Source organism: Pseudopodoces humilis, chromosome 1 (assembly GCF_049639895.1).
Source record: "Pseudopodoces humilis isolate 2021_Gansu_Grassland_sample_001 chromosome 1, ASM4963989v1, whole genome shotgun sequence".
In the NCBI taxonomy this organism is placed as follows: domain Eukaryota; kingdom Metazoa; phylum Chordata; class Aves; order Passeriformes; family Paridae; genus Pseudopodoces; species Pseudopodoces humilis.
The window spans coordinates 144,703,841-144,724,147 of record NC_142200.1 but is presented as its reverse complement, the minus strand read 5'-3'; the positions used below and the strand labels follow the sequence as shown (position 1 = coordinate 144,724,147).

General features: G+C 41.4%; 1 protein-coding gene across 4 annotated transcripts in view; it reads left to right on the top strand.

Moving 5' to 3' along the window:
- DPP6 (dipeptidyl peptidase like 6) overlaps window positions 1-20,307 on the top strand; it is a 534,726-nt gene that overhangs the window by 501,034 nt on the left and 13,385 nt on the right. For all 4 annotated transcript variants that reach the window (XM_088054737.1, XM_088054745.1, XM_005527745.3 and 1 more), the window contains exon 17: window positions 18,498-18,545. In XM_088054737.1, coding sequence (XP_087910863.1) covers window positions 18,498-18,545 — 48 coding nt within the window. The remainder of the gene's footprint in view (window positions 1-18,497; window positions 18,546-20,307) is intronic.

Sequence of the window (20,307 nt, the reverse complement as noted above, 5' to 3'; positions counted from 1 at the left end):
TTCATTATTCAGGACTAAATTCTCAAATTTCACTGTAGCACAGACACAGCACAGCTGCACCTGTGGAGCTCATCTCAGTGTCTGCATTCAGATGCCTTTGGAAAGAATATGCATACGTGAGAAAATAGAGAAATCTTTGTAGAATTTCCATTTTCACTGATTTTATAAAAATATTTCATTTGGTGGAGTTATTCCTTATTTACACGACTGAGAGGTCTTTCAACCTATTTGCTTTCAAGCAGCTTGCAGGAACCACATTTCTTTTTGGTATTTTTCCTCTAGGATCCATCTAACTTCAGATGTGTGCTATGGGTGCACTTGCAGCAGGGACAGCTCCCTTTGGTTCCTGTTGCAGCTGATGTGAGCCAGGACAGTGGAAACCTCTGTTCTGGATGAAGTACAGATTGCTGGATAAAAATGTCATCCTGTCAGACTTTGGTCAGATAAACAGGTGTTGTGGTTTCATGGAGAATCATCTGGATCCACTAAGGGGACAACTCCTTTTCCACAGCTCCTCAGACCACAGCTTGGCCATGCCTCAGCTCCTCGGGGTGTTGGGTTATTGCTCACAAGCATTCATGCTCTAGTAGAGTTTAGATTAACAGAAAATCTTATTTATTCATAATAATAAGAATTAATAAATTCTTATAATAATGTGTGAAGTATAACACATAAAAGGAAAAGCTCCTTGAATGAGGATATATCAAGGGACCTTGCAGATCCTGCAGTTGATCAGCCAGACTGAGCAAGCCCACCAGGGTGAACAGGGGTTTGTCTTACAATGTCTGCTCCCCAAGGGCTTCTGCCAGGAGTTCCCATCTTTGCTTCCCCCAAAAAATTCCCCACAGGTGGAGCCAATGTTCCAGACCAGACAGTGTCAGTACCTGTAGCTGTTTAGTGCTTTCTTCTCCATGATATGTCTAACATACATAAATTTGTATCTAAATATGTATGGAATACATAAATCTCCATAATATGTATAAAATTCATCAATATGTATAAAAGCACCCAGAGCTAAGGTCTTGCTGTCTACTCTGGGACTGTGACATGAAAATGTGTGTTCACAGTGATCACTGGTGTACCCTCATATGTATCTTTGCAGGTAGCTAAATTAAGTGATTTTCTTGTAATCAAGCCTGTAATAGCTTAAAAGATTGTATTTTCTCATTTGTCCATAGGACAAACACATGGGCAAATATTTATGGCTTGAAAACAATTTCTGTACTGGCAGAGAATAACCTCCACTGTACCTCAGTTTCACTCTGTCCCTTCCTTTGTGACCTGCTGTTGCAAATTTCATTGAGTTTAGAGCCACAGACATGAGTATGGCTGAGCTGAACTTCTCTACAGTGGATGGCAAGGTTGGTAAGATTGGAGAAATCAATCAGTGCTTATGAAATACTCCATGATACTTAAATGAAAGGCAAGGGAAAGGGAAAATACCTATCCTAAAAGAACCCCAAAAAAACAAGGTCTGGCATCACTCATTTGATCCCAAAGGTCAAAAGCTGGAAGTTTTCTACTCTCTCTTTTGGTACTTTAAAAACAACATATAATTTCTTAAAAGATTGTTTGCTGTCGTGCAGAATACATTTAACAGCACTGCTACCTGGCACAGGCTGGAATGAGAGCAGCTGCTGTAGTAGGAGGTAACCTCTCTTGAAAGAGGACAGTGTAATGCTTACTGTCAGGAGGCAATATTTATTGCAATCAGTCAGTCCCAGAAGGCTAGTTACCTTATTTTTCATCTAATTTTATATGCTCATGATTGAATTACTGTAGCAGGATCTAAGGAAACATGATGCTTTGCAGACTGCTGTTAGATTATCTCCTCTAGACATGGTTGAAAAAGCAATATCTGCTTGACCAAGGTCACTTCTACTGTCATTTTCACCATAAAATATGGGTTTACACTTCTGCCTCTTCTCATAAAGCAGTACAGGCACCTCCAAGATAAACAGAAATAAAATCTGGGTGGAAGTGGTTTGCTATTTTATACATAAATTTAATTGAGATAGATTTTTCTCATCTGAAATGGGATGTAAATTTCAATTTCATTGAGAAGAGTATAGGAAAATGTGATTTTTGGCTATGGGAAACAATTTAGTCACACATAAGGTGCAAGGCTGAATGGCACAAGCCAATAAAGCACTAAAGCCCATTTTTAGGTGATAGATCCTTCTCTGAAGGATGAAGTCCTATCAAGTACTACCACTGTAGTCAACTGGGCAGTGTTTTAGTATTTCCTCTGTATATGGGTACATACAGATATACATATATATGATATACAGAGCATATTTATAGTATATAGTTCACTTTGTCTTCAGTGACTCCTGTCTCTCCCCAGTGTAACCTGCCAGCACCATTAGAACTCCACTCCTAATGAGGCTCTTCATGGGGAAGGCAAGGGAAGCAGCCCTTTCTGTCACAGGGTAATTGGTACTCTGACACCCAGCTGCTTTGGCAGCAGTGTCTTCACTCCCATTAAAAAAACCTGTGAAATCACAGAGAGTTTCAGTTGGACTCACAGAACTGGAAAATTCTTCCTGGAATCTGGAGTTCAAGTCCCTGATGTTGCAGACCATGGTATCGTAGCATCCTTCACTTAAATTGGTCCTTCTCCATCAACTGACCTCATCCATAAGCTCATCCTGGCCCTAGGAAGGTGTGATTTTCCCCTCAAAGGGTTAATGCCTTCTGGCTCTGAGGCAAGAGGAACTGGGAAGCCCCTGACCTGTGCATACATCTCTGCAATTAATGACATTTAATACACAATGAAACAATGAGGGTAGGGCAGTGTTGTTCATGGGATGCCCACAGCCTGCTAATTCAAATAATCATAATCATAAACCATAATCATGCATTGTCAAGAAGGAATTAATCATTTTTAGGGATGTCACAAAGAAAATTGGAGGTGAGAGGACTGTAACAAGGGAAGATTTGTCTCGTGCTTGGCATGGCTGCTGGTGATAGAGAAGTGCCTTGGCCTCTACACTGTGTTATTCTTCATTCTGGGACCAATTAGGGAAGAAACAGCTTTCACTTTGAGGAGGGACAGCAGGGTAACTGAACAGGGAACTATCTTCTTTTATAGCACTTCCTCCTCTTCCAGATACAGTAAGATTGTTTTGTTCCAAAATGCCATAAAACCACTATTGTTTATCCCGTCTCTTTGAAGATTATCTCTGCTGGAAGCTGTGTCTGTGGCTGACTGGCAGCCTTTATCATCAGTCTTGTGCAGGCCAGATGACTTTAAAGCTGTCTCTCTCTTTGGAGAAAACAGATTCTTGTAAGAAAAACGTTAAAATATTGTCACTGATTTGGCTCCTCTCTGGCACTGTCCTCAGTGTGCTCTGTGGACTCAGTAGCTTAGCCTAGATGCTGTAGATCAGTAATGACAGGTAACAGAAATGAAGTCATTTCTGCCTTTCCTAGCAGGCAGTTCTGGAGCTGTGGAGCAAAACATTATGTTGTAAGTGGGCTGTGCTTGAAGAAATACCCAAAGAACAAGTACAAAAGGAATTTATCTGGGTATATCTGCTTTTCCCCATGTGTGTCCTCTGAGCCAGTGATGACAACAACTCTGTAAGTGCACTGCTGGCCCTGAGGCACTGAGGAGTGCCTACAGGCCTGGGAAATCTTTAAAAACAGGATTTATTGCTCTTACGTTCTGCCAGACAAAATCGTCTTTCCGTCCCATTCACAGATAACAAGTGGTAAAAAGCAGTGATTAGAAAAAAACTTTGTGATTTAAGGATCGCCTTTGAGAGTGATTCACACTAATGAAGGAACAGCACAAGCAAATTAGTGATGATCTGAGTCAAGTTTCTCATGCCATTGGACATTCATTCTTTCCATCCGTGATTTTATGAGTTTTCAAGACAAGTGCTGCAAGTTTTTTCTTCATAGAGACAGCAGGTAGCTATAAACTTCTCAGCTTCTCAGTTCCTTAAACTGTTTCTTGAGAGTTTGATTATCTTCTTTCCTCCCTGTTGGTGAAACTTGGAAACACCATCTGGAGATGGGAACACTTAGGAGCATCACTTGCTGTTTTTGCTTAATAGGTTTATGCTGAGCCTTATTAAGTCCTTTTGTTATTCCACATTTGTTTTATTTTCCTGAATTTTGCTGGGGTCAGTAAAGATTTTCATTACCAAGTTTCATCAAATGATCTGGCTCTGCTTTGTGGCAGGTTGTCCTCAGTTTTATTTTAAACACATTTTAACACCATAGAGCCCAGATCACAATTTCACAAGGTTCAGCCTTCCACTCTGGGGAGGTGTAAACCCCTGGTTTGGAATCCCTGATGTGGACACAACACAAGTTCCTGCCCACACAGATGACAGAAATGAAATGTTTGCTGCTTCTGGAGTTTACCATAGACAGAGAAATGTTTAGTGTGGATGAGTCCAAGTCGTGAAAGCCATTGAGTGAAATCAGTGTTTTATGATGCCTTAGGAGAAGCATTTGTGCTGCTTGTGACCAGGATCCAAACCCAAGCTCATGTCCTTGATCAGTGCCATCTCCATACACTCAGTCACTGATCGCTCACTCATGTTTCTCCCACTTTCTTTTAATATCATGGGAAGGGTGTTTTACTAAAAATCACAGACCAGCACTCCTGGGCAAGGGAACTTTTAATGGAGGCTGGAGGTGGTCAGAAAAGTGGGATAACTGGGTCATTAATGCTGCCTCATGTGCTGCATATCCCATGAACAGCGTGACATAAGCTCAGCCAGAAGCTGGGTGGGTGGGAAAAACCTTTGAAGCAGCAGCTTCCAGCATCCAGCATCACTGCCATAGCTCAGCTCAAAATTTAAACCCCAGGATTTAATTTTTTTTTTTCTTAATGTCAGCAAACATAAAATTCTGAGCCATGTTTTTAGTATTGTGGCTATACTTCGTGTCATTAGTACATAAAGATGTTGACCTTTTTTGAGGAGATACACATTTTGGAAAATCTCCTAGTGTTTGATTCTCTTATGGGATTACCAATTGATTTAGACAAACATGAACATGTACCATAGAAAAGCTAAATTAAAATAAATAAATCACATGGATTTTTTTATGAATTTCACTAACAAAATAACATTTTGCTTTGTTTTGGCCATCTACTTATGGATTCAATCTGTTTCATCTACACTTCTTGTAAGTGGCTTTGGAGAATTTTTTCCCATGAAAATTGCTTAAAAAACCACTCTTGTGAAAATTTTGAATGTAACATTCATCAAATAAACAGGGGTTCTACTCATAAAGATTTACTTTGTGAATAAAAATGTCTGAATCCTTTCTGCCTCAGAACAGAAGTTCATGACATTTGTCTTTCACTGTGAATGAATCAAATCACATTTTTCTTCGGTTTCTCCGTCAAAATCAGGGGGCCATGTCACAGAGATATTTTTGGCAGCAGTTTTTACATTTATGTCTCCTTCAACAGAAAGAGCTTAATATTATTTAATATCTCAGGAAAATCCTTTACTGATATTTATCAGGACACAGGAAGAAGGAGTAGAAATTTTATTGCTGGCAAAATAAATACTGGCCTAAGTTTTTAATTTGAAATATGGAGAGGTATGAAAATCCTTTTGCAACCTTTCTCCAGATGATCATTTTCATGTTCTTACCAAGTGGGAGCAGAGGTACAGCGAGAATTAGTGGCTTGCCTATGGACACATCTGGAGTCAAGTATCATGACCCCTATTTCCTTCCTCATATTGCAAGACAGTGCTCCAAGGAAAAGCAGCAGTGACTCCTGGAACAGACCAGAAATATGACTCCTTCTGCAGCCTGTCTCATAGTGGATGGTGGATAATTAACCCTCTTCAGGATTTTTGCAATAATGTACCCATCAGGGATATGTCTGCCCAGCTCCTGCAATAAGAGGCTGGTTCATGCCTTCAGGCAGGAGAATAATGAACCTCTTTCGACATCTTCCTCAGTTCCTTCATTTAATCAGACCTTTTAACCTGTGCCATTTGGGCCAGACCTACCATCCCAGGAAAGCAATGGAAAACCCAGAGATGAGGATATTTTTACTAACCATGGACAAGCAGATATAAATCAGTGATTCACAAAGCACAAGTTTATAAAGCAGTGTTTTAAACCTCTCTACATTGCCCATGTATTGCCTTAACTATCACGTAGAAATGTTGTGTGTCACAGTCTCATCAACAGCATTCCTGGAAGCAGATTGTAATTAGCAGTTGTTATGCTCAGGTAAACATCAGTACAAGCCATAATGGAAATACACAGGTCTTCCCTGAATATATTGGGCTATTTATGAACTGTAAAGCAGCTCCACATTTAGGTAAATATATCTGCAAAAAGCAGGTGCATTGCTTTCTTTGTTCCCCTTTCCGTTACAAAGTAATCATGGTTTTTGTACAGTACTGTTGTAGTGCATCTAAAAATCTTGGTACCTCTCAAGGGTAAAACTCACCTCTGGTTTGTGTAATGTGAGTTCCTACCTGAAAACCTTCTTTCCCTTCCCCCTTGCCATTGGCTGTGACCTCCCTGCATCCCCTAATCACCCCTGCCCCCTGGTATAAGAGATGAGACCCAGAGCATTTCGCTCTCTCTTGCCCCGGATGGACGACAGACAATAAACCCGGGATTACTCCAGCAAGTTTGAGCCTCCTGTGTCTAGATACTTTGAGTCCGTGTTGTATCCACTCCAGGACCCCCTCGGCCGCCTGTGCCTTGAGACGAGCAGGCTCTCACCACGGGGGGTGGGACAGAGGGGTCCCATCGGGGAGAAGGAATGCAACACAGTACTGTTAGATTCTCTAAATCTTGAGTTAGGTGTGGATAACATTGATACAAATACTTACAAACAGGTGGTTTTTACAATAGTTACTTTAATTTGTTGGCCCACATCCAAACATGGAGAATTCGAAGACACATTTGGTAACAGTGCCCTGAGAAGTCCTAAAACCAGCTCCCCAAATGCTGGTTAAGACACATGGATTTGGTTTTTTTCTGCTGTCATGAGCTCCGTTAGAGAACTGAAGCAGATCTTGTAATTCCAGCTTCCTAGAGGTGTTGTGAAAATAAAGTCCATTACTGACTGCACTGCTCAGCTGTGCAGTGACAATAAGGGGCACAGAGGCTCCTAGACGGATAAATTTCCAGAACAGTTTTGAAAGCTTCAGTGAATCTTCAGTCTATTCACTGCAAAGAAACCTTCCTAGCACAGGAACCCAGCCCTTAGTATGCAGGAGAGCACTCCTGTGGCAGAGCCAGCATGTGAAGTGATGAAATGGTGCTGGAGTGAGGAGTTAACAAGGCATGGCTGCAGACGTTTGCAGCTCTGCTGGTGCCTCTTCTCAACAGCAATCCAATAACGAGCCTGTAATTACACCACGGGCCTTAATAAGTGCAGGGCCAGTCCTCCCGGGTGCTGGATGCTTCTAACTCCCTCCATCCACAGCTGGAGGCACCCACAGCAGCAGAGGAGAGCTCTGTGTGTTGCAGGATGGGGCTCCAGCCAGCCCAGCCTCCCATGCCCCCAGAGCATCACTGAGTGACTATAGAGACAGGCAGGGATCTCCTGAAGCAGGGAGTGGGCTTTGAGTTGTAGCAGCACTAAAGCAGTTATGAAAAATGTAACAACCCGTTTTGGCTTAAAGCACGTCATTATGTGTTTTCACAGCACTGTGAGTGTATCAGGATCTGGGAAATCCAGTGCAGCTGCAAGGGGAAATACCTTCCCTCTTTTTTCACTTGGAGCATCCTCAGACATGTATGTGTGTGCTAGTTGCTTCTTATGGGTGATATGGGATTACTGAGCTTCTTAGAAGGATTTGAACAGAGAAGAAATTTGCTTCTCCAATGCTACTGAGGTAATATTTCATTAGGAGAGTTTTCTGTCCATAATGTCCAAATTAAAATAATAGAAACTCTTTTTCTTGCTTTTGAGGGATGAAGAGGCTGAAGGTCCTATTTAACCTCCCCAGGTAACCACTCCATGGTGACTTGGAGCATCTCTGGCAGATAACCAGGGAAAGCTTGTGGTGGTGGGAACAAATATCTCACTCCAGGGCCTGAAAACAATATTAGATGCACAGGGAGGAAATACCTTCAAATAATCCCTGCTTAAATTCAGTTAGGTAGAAAGCCTGCTGCCTGGCAGGATTTCTGAAGCATATGGATTTGGATTTAGTGTCAACTAAAAATGTCATAAAATTGCCCATCATGGTAAAGGAAAAGCATCTCAGAAAGGCTCACTTCCTACTGGAATTCAAGTAAATGCTTTCTAAGTGCAGCTGGTCCTGCTAAGAGGGCCAGAGCTTGGCAAGTGACCTTTGACAAATATCATGATAAATTAAGTAGTTGAGATCTAAAGAGACTTAATTGGATGCTGAAATAACTATTAGCACTGAAAACGGGTTTTATTAACCAAGTCAAGAGCCTATGGATATGAAACTGCAGTAGGCACACCTCAGTTTAAGCAAATGTGAAATGCTGATACCTGGATTTTATTACTGGGAAATGCACCAGCTGGAAGCTACAGCTCCATGCAGGCACACCAGTAGCTCTGAAGACTTCAGGCAAGGCTGAGAGCCCCCATTAAATACTTTCTTTACTGCTGACACCATAAGCAATAACTGCCAGGTGCTGACTGGGAGGAGGAAACCAGGGGAAGGTTGTTTCTGCTGTCCCTACAGGTTGAGCTTCCCTGGGCCCCACCTCACCTTTCTGTGAGATGAAACTCCCTGTTAGGCTCCTTATTTTATTTTTCCTCAGTACATCTCAGAGGAGCACAGCACTGCCTGTCCACAAGGACTGGAAGACAAAGTCAGTGCAGATCCATTCTCTGTCCACCTTGGGGCCTTTTTCACCAATCTGCTGCCTGTGCCACAAATAGGCTCGCTCTGAGCTAGGCCCAGGAACTGAGCTGAATGAAAATTAAATAATTTTTTTCTCTCTCTATGATGGAATCAGAAGTTCTAGAAGCTGTTCTCCTGTTTTACTGGATAATTTTACAAAAATTTCTGATCTTGCAAGTCAGTGGGATATGCTGGCATGGGACCAAGTGGCTGAGGTGAGGATGGGAATGGACAATTCTAAATTCAAAGTCTTAGGGAACCTCAGTGGGGATTTCATCATCATACAAACATAGAATCCAACTCAGGAAGGGAACCACAAGGATCATCAAAGTCATCCCCTGTCCCTGAACAGGACCACCCCAAGCATCATTTGGAACTTTCTTATGGGCCACCTAATGACTGTAGCCTATTGCTGCTGTACTCCAGAGTGGAATGGTATCATATTCATTATAATTCAAAAATAAAATATGGTTTTCAGCAGTTCACCCAGATGTAATTTTTCTTTTAAATCCCACCAAGTGCTATAATATACCTCTATATAAATTTTTGCTACTTGGTTCTTGATGTGCAGGTCTTGGGGGGTTTGGGTTTTCTGAACCATCTGAGCTATCCTTGGCTGGGTTCTGTGTCAACAGCAAGGGGCAGAAAGCCAGTATTTGTCAGTTGTGTGCTCTGGGGGTCTGAACATGGTGGGGTCTGTCTAGGTAGAGCAGGGTGGGCAATCCCCAAGAGGTTCTATCCTTGTGCAGCCACACAGGCCAGGTATCCTGGCCAAAATACCCAAAACACCTGTCCAACAGAACCCAGGATGCATCAGAAACACAGAGAGAATGTTCCAGCACAGCTGAATGTCCTGCAATGTGCGCAGGGCCTGCAGGAGCCAGGTGTGCCCCAGCCGTGTGCCTGCAGGTTCCCACCCAGCGGGATGCTGAAGGGGCACGGCAGTGTGCTGGGGCCTGGGAGGCATTCCCGGGGCTTGCTCACATCCCAGGGCACTGGCTGAGTGTTATCTGTTGCGACCAGAATGGTTTCCCACACAAGGATGATTACCACAACCTCGGCTTCTCGTGTACGCGGTAGCGGGAAGCTGTAATTAGCGCTTCCAGGCAAACCGTGACCTTTTGGAACTTTTCCTGAGGCTTACGAAGCCTAAATTAGTTTCTGCTGTTTGAAAGCATGCACAGACCTAATGTCTGGGCCCTATTTATATTATAATTACTATATAATTCACATTTGCATTCACTTGACTCCTTTTCTTACTTAACAGCCGAGGTTGGCTCTCGCTAGTCGAGTCCTTTGTGCGCAGTTCATGGGTCACAAATCCCATGGGTGAAGGCAGGGTGGGGGATGTTCATTCTCGCTCCCTCACGTGCTGTACAACTGCAAAACACCAGGCTGGCATGAAAACCCCCTTCTGCACAAACAGAAGGTACCACCAGAGCTTTTCCTGCAGGAAAACAGAGGATGGTATTCTTGGCTTAGAAGTTTGGTGAGAACTTCTTTTCTATCTCCTGTTAAGAGCACAGTTGTGACTATAGGTTGAGATTAATTAAAATGATGGCTTTAGTTATTTCTATAGTCTGAGATTAATTAAAATGGTGATTTTTGTGGATACTCCAGAACATTTTTTCTTCCTTTAAGCAGATCTCTCATTTATATTATAAACTATTTCACTCTATTCTTATACATCTTTAATATGTTATAAATTCCCCATAAATACTCAGTGACATAAAAACAGGTGAAAAAAATTAAAATACTAATATGCATGAATATTTAACAATAAAATTAATAGAAAATATCTGTAATTTTCAGTGCCTGAAAAAATATTGAGGAATTAAAGTGAAACTCCTCTCCCCTTTGGAATGGCCCCATTCTGCAAAGCACTATGTGTTCTTTGCTTTTACATGTTCTGATCCTGTTTTCATTTTGATTCTTGCTTGTAAATAAGAGCTGCCTGGAATTGCCCAGAGGAAGGTGATCTATCATCTGCTTCCAGCCAAGGTTCTTGTTGCTTGGTCATTCTGTACATATAAAATTTTATCTGAGCTCCACTCGCAGGATATAAATGACCATGACAACAGGCTTCCTCTGATGCTTCAAATAATGAAGCTTCACAAATCAGGCAGAAGCCTCCTGCATGTCGAGACCAGGGTGCATGTGCATTATTTCCAGCTATATGAGCAACCTTGGATGAACTCATTATTCTGCAGTGGGTAGTACAGATGTTACCATCCCGCAAGATTTAAAGCTTCCTCTGAGGAAAACTGCTTCTTTCACCTTGTTTGCCAGCTGGACCAGCTGTAAGGTTTCTTGCTGGCTTTTGTTTTCTGTTTGCATGGTACTTGTTAAGCCCTTTATTAATGCAGTCAGTACATTAAAGGTATATTAAAACCTGAGAACTCATAAGAAAACAGCTTAATAACCAGATAATGTGAAGCAATGGTATTTATGGGTTGGTGGTGGTATTGTTTAAGTTAACATCCAGCACCAGTTATTGCTTAATTAGCTAGGAAATCATTATTTTGATGCAAGAGAATTTTACTTATGGAAAAGAATGAATTAAGATCATCTAAATCAATTTATACTAGGATTTTAATGAAATAAACAGAAAATATGGAATGGGCATTTTTTTCAGTCTGCTAATGAGGTGTAAATAGCACTGAGAGTATTTTCTTTCATGCTGCAGTTCTAAGGAATTATCCTTTTTCCTTGAATATCATAGAATCATGGAATGGTTTGGATTGGAAGGGACCAGCATATACTAATCCAATAAGAAACTTATACTTTAAAAATAGGGACAAATGTTAACTTTCGGATTCATCTCTTTCCAGAGTTTGCAGAAAGCCTGGATTAAAACTGAATTGAAAGAGGTTAACTTAAGGTATTCAAATAGAACAGAACCTAGAAAAAAGAGTGAGTTGTGCATGCTCAGATTCCATAGATTGGACAAGCATTCAAGAACAAAACACCCATGGCTTTTGGGAAGTCAGTTAGCCCCTTGTGAACTGGAGATTTTCCCTCCTACCTCTGGTACTTCCAACTCCAGGGGTGCACTATCAGGTTCATAAACTCTGCAAGCAAATTCTCCTCCTCTACCTCCTTTTCATAGCAGATTTTATCGCTACAGTGGTTATTTACCTGCTCCGTGCCCTGGAGTTGGTACATTTTCCACGTTCTTCTTTGGATCCACACACATGTATTATTGCATTATGCTTTTAAAAACCTTAGCCAAAGCCTTATGAAAGGGAGGAAATGTTCAGCCCACTCAATGTGACACCTCATTGGCTGATATTAATTAAGAAGCTGAAGAGGGAGATTAGTGAAAGAATTGTGAGCAAAGGTTAAGTACCAGCAAAACGAACAGGAAGTTGATTATGATGAAGAGGAATAAGAGGTTAATTGGAGATCAGTAGCAGGGTTCATTAGGAGCTGGTGTGGGGAATGACCTTACCCAGATTGTTCCCTGGCAGCCTGGGAACCCAAAGCTGGGTGAAGCTGGTGGAATTTGTTAAGGCACAAAGCTGATAAGCATCATCAGAAGGCAGAGATAAATACTAGAGAAGCTGGATGTCTTGCAGGGCTGGACTGGGAGAAATTAATAGTACAAAGAGCAAAATTAGGCACGTGGTGACTCAGGGCAAGAATTTGTCTTGTATGTTTGAAGCTCAAAAGTTACAAATGCCTCAGCAGAGCAGAAGGGTGCCTGGGCACACAGCTCTGACCACTGGATGTCTGCAAACTGCCTGCCTACTGTGGGGTCGTGGAAAAGGTGAATGCTCTCTTAGGATGGGTCAGGCAAGGAATTTTGCACAGAATGGGCAAGTAGCAGTTTCACTATAAAAACTAATCAGGACATCCTCAACAGCAGGGGTAGAGTTCTGTCTGTTTCTCTTCAGGAAGGAGGAACTGAACGTAAAACACTCTTGCATCAAAGAACAAGATGAAAAGAAACTTTGTCCTACAAAAAGGAGTTAAAATAATCTAATTTATCTGACTGGATGAGAGCTTTTGGGGAAACATGACTACTATGACTAAAATGGAAATAATCATGCTTAGTAGAAAACAGATTTTTGGAACAACCCCAAAAAGGCGTAAATTGGAGTGACAGCTGGTACAGCTTCAAGTTGGAAGGCTGCTCCTACCAGAAGAGCAAGACACCAGAAGGAATTACATCAGCAAGCTCAATTATATTTAGAGGTGTTTGTCAATACTTTTCTAGCACACAATTTCCTGAAGCAGCAAGGGAGGATCTGCTCAGACCCAAAGGTCCCGTGTCCTTCAGTGGCTGTGGGGCAGACAGAGGGATGAGCCGGTCAGTGCCAGCCCAGCTTCCCACGCTGCTGTTTGCAGGCACCTCTCAAAATCCCATGGAATGGACTGAGGGCCTGACCACGCTTATTCATTCCAGGAACCCTTTGAAGAACCCATCAGGCTTGTTCTGTGTAGTGAAATTAAGACCAAATCTCTTGTTCATTTTCCCTCTAGTCACTGCTAACTGATGCCGCCTCAGAGCAAGCAGATTTATTTCTGCTCCACATAAAGTAAGCATGGAATTTATTACCAGTATCACACAGGGCAGAGACAAGCAGCACCATCAGAGTGGTTGCCCGAGAACAAGCCAGGATCGATTATTTTACAAGACAAGTTACATTTGAGGAAGTAAAGATTTGATTAAAAAATTAAATGCCTTGGGGAGGGTGAATAGCAGCATAAATCTGTTTGATGTTTATGTCAACAAGGTTGCCAAAGCAAACAGCACGAACATCTGTCCATAGCGTTGGCTGGAAAATACTGCAAATGGGGAAACATTTTAATTGTGAGCAGTGCTCCACGGAACTCCCCGTGTCTTTATTTATTAGGCTGATAATATCACCCCAACATATGAACTTTATGCAGCACATATAAATAATTCATGGATTAGCAAATAAAGAGATCTGGAATCTGTACACAGAGATGGCTGTTGCCAATTATCTCACTTGTGCAGAGCCAGACCCTTTCAGCTCCCATCGCTTGCAGCTGCTCTTTTAAATCATTCATCAGTGCTTAAGAGATATGCTGGTGGCACTGGCAGATAGTATTTGAATTTTCATTGTTTACACATTGTGAATTTAGCTTCTGGTCTGAAATTATCTTCAACATTGAAGCCTTTGAGAATATAGATGAGAAGAATGAGGCAATTCCTCTTTTTATTCTTTTTTAACTCTTCTATAATTTTGATTAGCTTTTCTTCAATTTTACTTCATATTCTTTTTATAATCATTACTTTCATTTTAAAGGTATATTAACTGATATAATTCCCTATGCTGTTTAGATCATGAAGACATCAGAAATACTCTGGAATATAAAAAGTATTACAAAACAGATGTCTGGAAAATATTTTCTTCACGGTTGTAAAACAATTTTCCATTTTTATTTTAGAAATCTATACCTTATCACCTAAATATCTATATTTGCTTCTTTCAGTTCATGTTTAAGCAAAACCCTCTTGGAAATAAGAGTAAAAGCTGCTTAAAAATTGATGAAAAACCGTGGCCAGTGTTTTTTCTTATCAAATTATTGTGGCACTGAGTTTTTGTGCCCTTTCAGATCATGATGGGTAGCACTTCCCGGATGATAAATTTGCCCATTGTCATTATAGCAATATAGCTCAATTTACTTCTTGCGTGGATAATTGCAGTAATGGTTTTAAAGTCAAAGGCCTTATGATAAACCCAGACTTTCAGATGTATTAATTGAAAATCTAATTCATGTAACTAGAGTCTTGTGCAGCATTATTAACCATGCAGCCCTCTGTGATGTACAGAGTGTGTCTATACAAAGAAGTTTTGTCAATAGTTTTCTCCTTTCTCTTAAGCTATAAATAAGGAAACAACACTCAAACTTCTGTCAGGATTCTGGAGCTGGCTGGTGCAATGCTGGGGGCAGGAGGGGGGATGGAGTCTGCAATGGCATTCAGGTACAGCCCATCCCACTCCTGACAGGGGTGCAGAGAGGGATAACGGGGGCCTGTATCCTGCCACCTCTGAAAAATTTGGTGGAGGTGGCAGGGAACATCAGTGCCAGGTCCCACACCTTGGAGAGTGTCACAGCTCTGCTTGTACCAACCCCTCTGGGGCAAGAAATCCAACAGAATCATCTTCACCATCTCATGCAGAGAGTGGGCTGCCTGTGATTTTGGGAACAGGCATGAGGTTCTAAGGTATGAGTTGGGTCTTACCTTTGCAAATCAGTGCAAAGCAGCTCAGTATCTGCTTTGCTTTCTTAAAGTGGAGCACTTTGAGTTTTATCCTTCAAGGATCCCAACGCTCCCGTGCTCTCAGGACCTCTGTGAGCAAAAGGCAGAGCATTCACAAGGTTTCTGAGGAGGGCAGGTAGGCACAGGGGGAGCATCAGTGCAAATTAAAGAACAGAAGCAGCAGAGCCCCCATCAAAGCCCGTTTGGATGAGCTCTGGAGGAAGGAGACACGGAGCAGGGATGTCCTCACCCTGCTTCTGTCAGCTCCCAGCAGCTCATTGAACAAATTAGGTTTCCCTCTCAGATCTGCACATGACAGTGGATGGCATTTAGCAGATGGCATGTGTAATGGGACTGTCACACCAACACAGGTTTAAAAATAAAGCTGGGGAGGCAGTTAATGAATATACAATTCTCCTTTCAAGGAATTCTTTCTGTCCCTGTCAGGCATTAGGCACTCAGCTTGTGAGTGTTGAAAGACTTCTGATGTGTGTGCACTGAAAGACATAGTTTAGCATGTAACTGGGTTGTTTTACTTTAAAAACTGGCATTGAAATAAGCAATTTATGTCATTCCTAAAAAAATGACTTTTTCTTCTTGATGACTTTCAGCCTGCTTGCAAGTGAAATGCATTCTTTAACTGGAGTGTTATCATTGAGAATATTTAATATTAAGGGTAATCCTTCTCACAGAGATGATTCTACTCTGTAGTTTTCTGTCTTTACCATTTTTCCTTGTTTCTTAAAAATAAAAATTAGGCAAGTCAAAAATTTACTTTTTCAAGGATACCTATTATTTATTTTTTATTTTTTTTTTTCATATTACCTCAAACTGAATATCTTTATAAAGGACTTTGCTTGAAAGCATTGATTTGGGGAGATGACACAGTAGCAGTAGCAGTAGTTAGTAGTAAGAGACTAACACAATATATAATACATGTAATTTTCTAAACTACACACTAAAATTTCTCTTTATTTATTAGTTTTTCACAGCTTTTACAATGCCAACAGAAAAAAAAAGAAAAATAAATTAGAAAATAAAAGGATTATATGCATTGTATTTCTCTCTTTATCCCTTTCTTTTTGTTGGTATTTTGGTGTTAATTAAAGTACTGCTCTAGCTCCAACTGAAGCCATTTGGGAGGACTCCTTTTATTTTCAGTGATGATTTTATCATGCCCATGTTTATTAGGTTTGCTGCTTTTCCAGCAGTTTGGCTTCAGGGACTGCAGGAGAAAAGCAGGGCAGATTTATAAACAAATATGGTCAGCATATCAATGTATATCAGTAGGAGAAGGGTAAATTCAGCTAAATCCTGGTGAGTAAACCTGTTTTCCTTAGTGCATTATAATCTGCCTTCCTGCATTCTAAAAAATGGTGCTAACAAAATAATTGGATTGTCAGGAGAGGAGATTCTCAATTACAAGGAAATAAAATCAAGCTACCATATTAGTCAGCTTAATTGAAAATAAAATCTTTTTCTGCCTTTCCTCTCTCTGTATAGGCAAGGTCTGGATGAAACACTCTTGACTGCCTGCAGTGGGATGTGGGTTCTTGGCAGCACAGGAAAACCACTGACACAATTACAGCACCTTAAAGTTTTTCTTGCTCTCAAGAGCTCATTTCATGTACTAAAGCAGTATGATTGGCTCACAGGAACCTGCTTTTGTTGCCATTTGTGTGCACACTCCCAGTTCCAGCATTTCAGGGGAATTTCTCAGCCAGACAGAGACAAATTGCCGTTGCACAAGTGATGGTCCCACAAGATTTTCTTGTAGGTTGAAGGGCTTAGGAAGGCAACTTAAAAGGGCTGAAATCTCAGTGAATATCAGTCTCTTAAAGCTGTCTTACTTTTGAAGCTTTATGAACATTGGGTGTTTTGACATTCAGTGTTCAGTTTTGGGTTCCTCCCAACAAGAAAGACATTGAGGTGCTGGAACCTGTCTGGGGAAGGGCAAGAGAAGGGTCTGGAGCACAAGTCCTGTGAGGAGCAGCTGGGGGAGCTGGGGGTGTTTAGCCTTGAGAAGAAACTCGGGGAGATCTTATCACTTTCTACAACCTCCTGAAAGGAGGGTGCAGCCCAGTGGGGTTGATCTCTCCTCCCAAGGAATAAGGGATAGGGCAAGAGGAAATGGCCTCAAGTTTCACCAGTGGAGGTTTAGATTGGATATTCAGAAAAATTTCTTCTACAAGAGGTTTCCCAAGCACTGGAACAGGCTGTCCAGGGAAGTGATGGAGCCACCACCCCTGGAGGTATTTAGAAGCCAAGTAAATGTGGCACTGAGGAACATGGTTTATAAAGGGCTTGGCAGTGCTGGATTAATGGTTGGACTCTATCAACTTAGAGGTGTTTTCCAGCCTAGATGATTCCATAGGTCTCTGGTTCTGGGATCTTCCCACACACACAGCGTGGGACCCTCCTGGCCCTGCTCTTGGGGTCTTTGCTGGGCACACAGATTTCCCCAGCTGCTCACACTGACTGCTGTTGTGCCACACTACATTATAGGGAAAGGGAAGTGAGATAACCACTGTCTCTGAAGTGAAAAATTCACCATTTCATCACTGCAGGGCTACTTCCACCTTCCTGAGCAATACTGTCAGGCTCAAGGAAAAATCTACAAACAGGTATTGGAGCAACATGTGAGTGGCTGTCCTGGTCAGCCCACCTTGGCCCGCTGTCCTGGCTCCAAGAGCAGTCACCAGATAACAACTGTAAAACAGGGAGAAGGAGGTTGACAACCAAAATATGAACTTGATCTCATGTACCATCCCATTTTTCTGTCAGCCACTTGATGGCTTTGTGAGCTAGAAGATGAACCCAGATCACTGTGCTAAAGCACCCTACAGCATCCTGTGGTAAAAATCGTGGCATCCTGAATGCTGCAGCATCCTGTGGCAGTGGATTGTGTGGTTCACTCATGTATACTGCATAGTAATGATAATCCTCTTTGTGCAGCACTGATTTCAATACCCAAATGTTGCATTTTAAGACAGAATATGTGGCCTTTTTTAGTGTGAGAGCCAAGCTGGTGTTTAATTCATTAAGAAAAAATAATATGCAAAACAGCAATATTTATCCATAGCATACAAAATGTAAATGCTTTGTGCTGTGATGTTTGGGTGTCATTAGAATAATTTTAAAGGCAAGTGGTTTAATTGTGTTTGTGCTAATTATAATGTTTACAAATTAGGGAAAGATGCATTTAGTGGTCTGTTGGGAGAGAGCTTTGAAACCTCACATGTCTTTGAGCCCACAGTACCGTCATTTAGTCATAAACTCTTTCTAACACCAGGGTGATTTGCTTTTTAGATTATTCTTGCATGAAAAGCAAGTCTCAAGAGCCTTCAGCTCCATGGAATTCAAAACCAGGTTCATGTGTGTCTGTATGTGCTCTGACAGAAATCTAACCAAGTTCCTTTCTTCTCCTTTTCAAGGTCCCCGTGTCCCGATGGTGACTGTTCACAACACAACGGATGCACAGAGTAAGAACAAGCTTGAGCTTTGCACCTCTTCAGAGAAAAGCAGCCAGGCAGGACAGTGAGATGTCTCTTTGCTAAACTTACACTCCTGGGGACTCCAGACTCTGCCTAAACGCAAGATTTCTGCAAGGCAAAGGGACTTGCAGAGCTGTTGTACTGCCATCACAACAGCTGCTTTTTGGGGTGAAAACACACTGGTTGGGGAATGTTTGTTATCCTCTTTCTCAAAAAAAATGCATAGTTAAAATCTCTCCCTTTTTGTTAGTCTTCCACTGATTTTATTTTGCATCCCATATAAAAGAAATAAGATAGTAAGATAAATATAAGGACTCTTCAGCCTAATCTGTGGTTTTAATAAAATCATTCTGGTATGAATTATCAGAGATAATGCAGAGTGAGCCCCACAGGTGGTGCCTCTGCCTGTTTCCCTGATCTGTCCATGGAGATTGTAGCATTTATTGTATGGTAAAGTTTTGTCATGCTAATGGTTTGCATACACATCAGTGCAAAGCTGGAATTACTCCAAAAACAGGTTTCTTCCCTCAAAATATTTGGCACTCTATAGCCATTACCAGACTGGCAATGTAGAGTCCAAAAAGCCATGGAGTTTCTGGGGTTTCACTCTGACAGAGTGTGGCACCGAGTCTCACATGAAATCAAAATTTATCTGCTCCCGTCATTTTGATGGGAAAACATCATCTTTCATTTTAACAAAGAATTTAGCCCAGCCTTAACTGCAGTTAGGGACTTCAGGTGCTGATGTGACCCAAGTATTAAGCAACACCTTTATTCTATTTCTATCTACTTTATACACAGTCAGTACCAGTTTATTAGGTATCAGTTTTACTTATCTGGATTTATAGAAACTCACTGCTCTTGTCTCAAAAGAAAAGAAAAAAGAGAGTGAACAAACCAAGAAATTTGGCACTCATACTAAAGATTTACTGTGAAATGCTGACCTGCTTCATTTCCCACTGAAGGCAGGGAGTGTCACAGGAAAGGCTCTTTGCACAAGGGAGTGTCAGCTCCTTCTTCTTTTCAGCAGGGCCTGAGGTTGGCAGTGCCCTCAGCCAGGAGAGTTTCTTCACCCTGACCTGCAGCTCCAAAGTCACTTTCTTTCTCATCCACTTTAAATAAAACACATTAATTTTACCCAGACATGGAGGTGTCTGACTGGCCATACCAGCATGGGATAGTGCTCTCATGGATGGTGTACCCTCCTGTACAGTTCTACAAAATACATAGAGGTCAGTAAAAAGACAGACAATATAAAACAGAAACAGTAAATGAAGGGCTTTACAAACTAACACAAAACACACCAGGACTAGTTTTACTTTGACAGATGCATGTGGGTAGCATCTACTACACAGAGAACTCAATCTACCCATTGATGTGCAGAACACATCCTCTAATGAAATTCATGATCTTCTGCATACAATTACTATTTCCCTTGGTTCTTTTCCTTTTTCCCCCCTCATTCTTTTGCTTTTGAATAAAGGGCAACTGACAGTTGCATGTGACTGAATTTACTTATTTAATATGAGCCCATTACTCTATAAAAGGGAGTTTGCCTCTGTATTCTGCAATAATCTGATAATAGCGAGTTGCACTGAATATTAGAGAATGCTTACATTTAATTAAGCAATGACCATTTGTACCCCACAGACTCGAACTCCCTGTGGTCCTAAAGCAAAAAGGAAAGTCCTTTAGGAGATATGCCAATCTTTTTTATTTCCTTCACAGTCTTCCTGGCTTTCTGTGAATG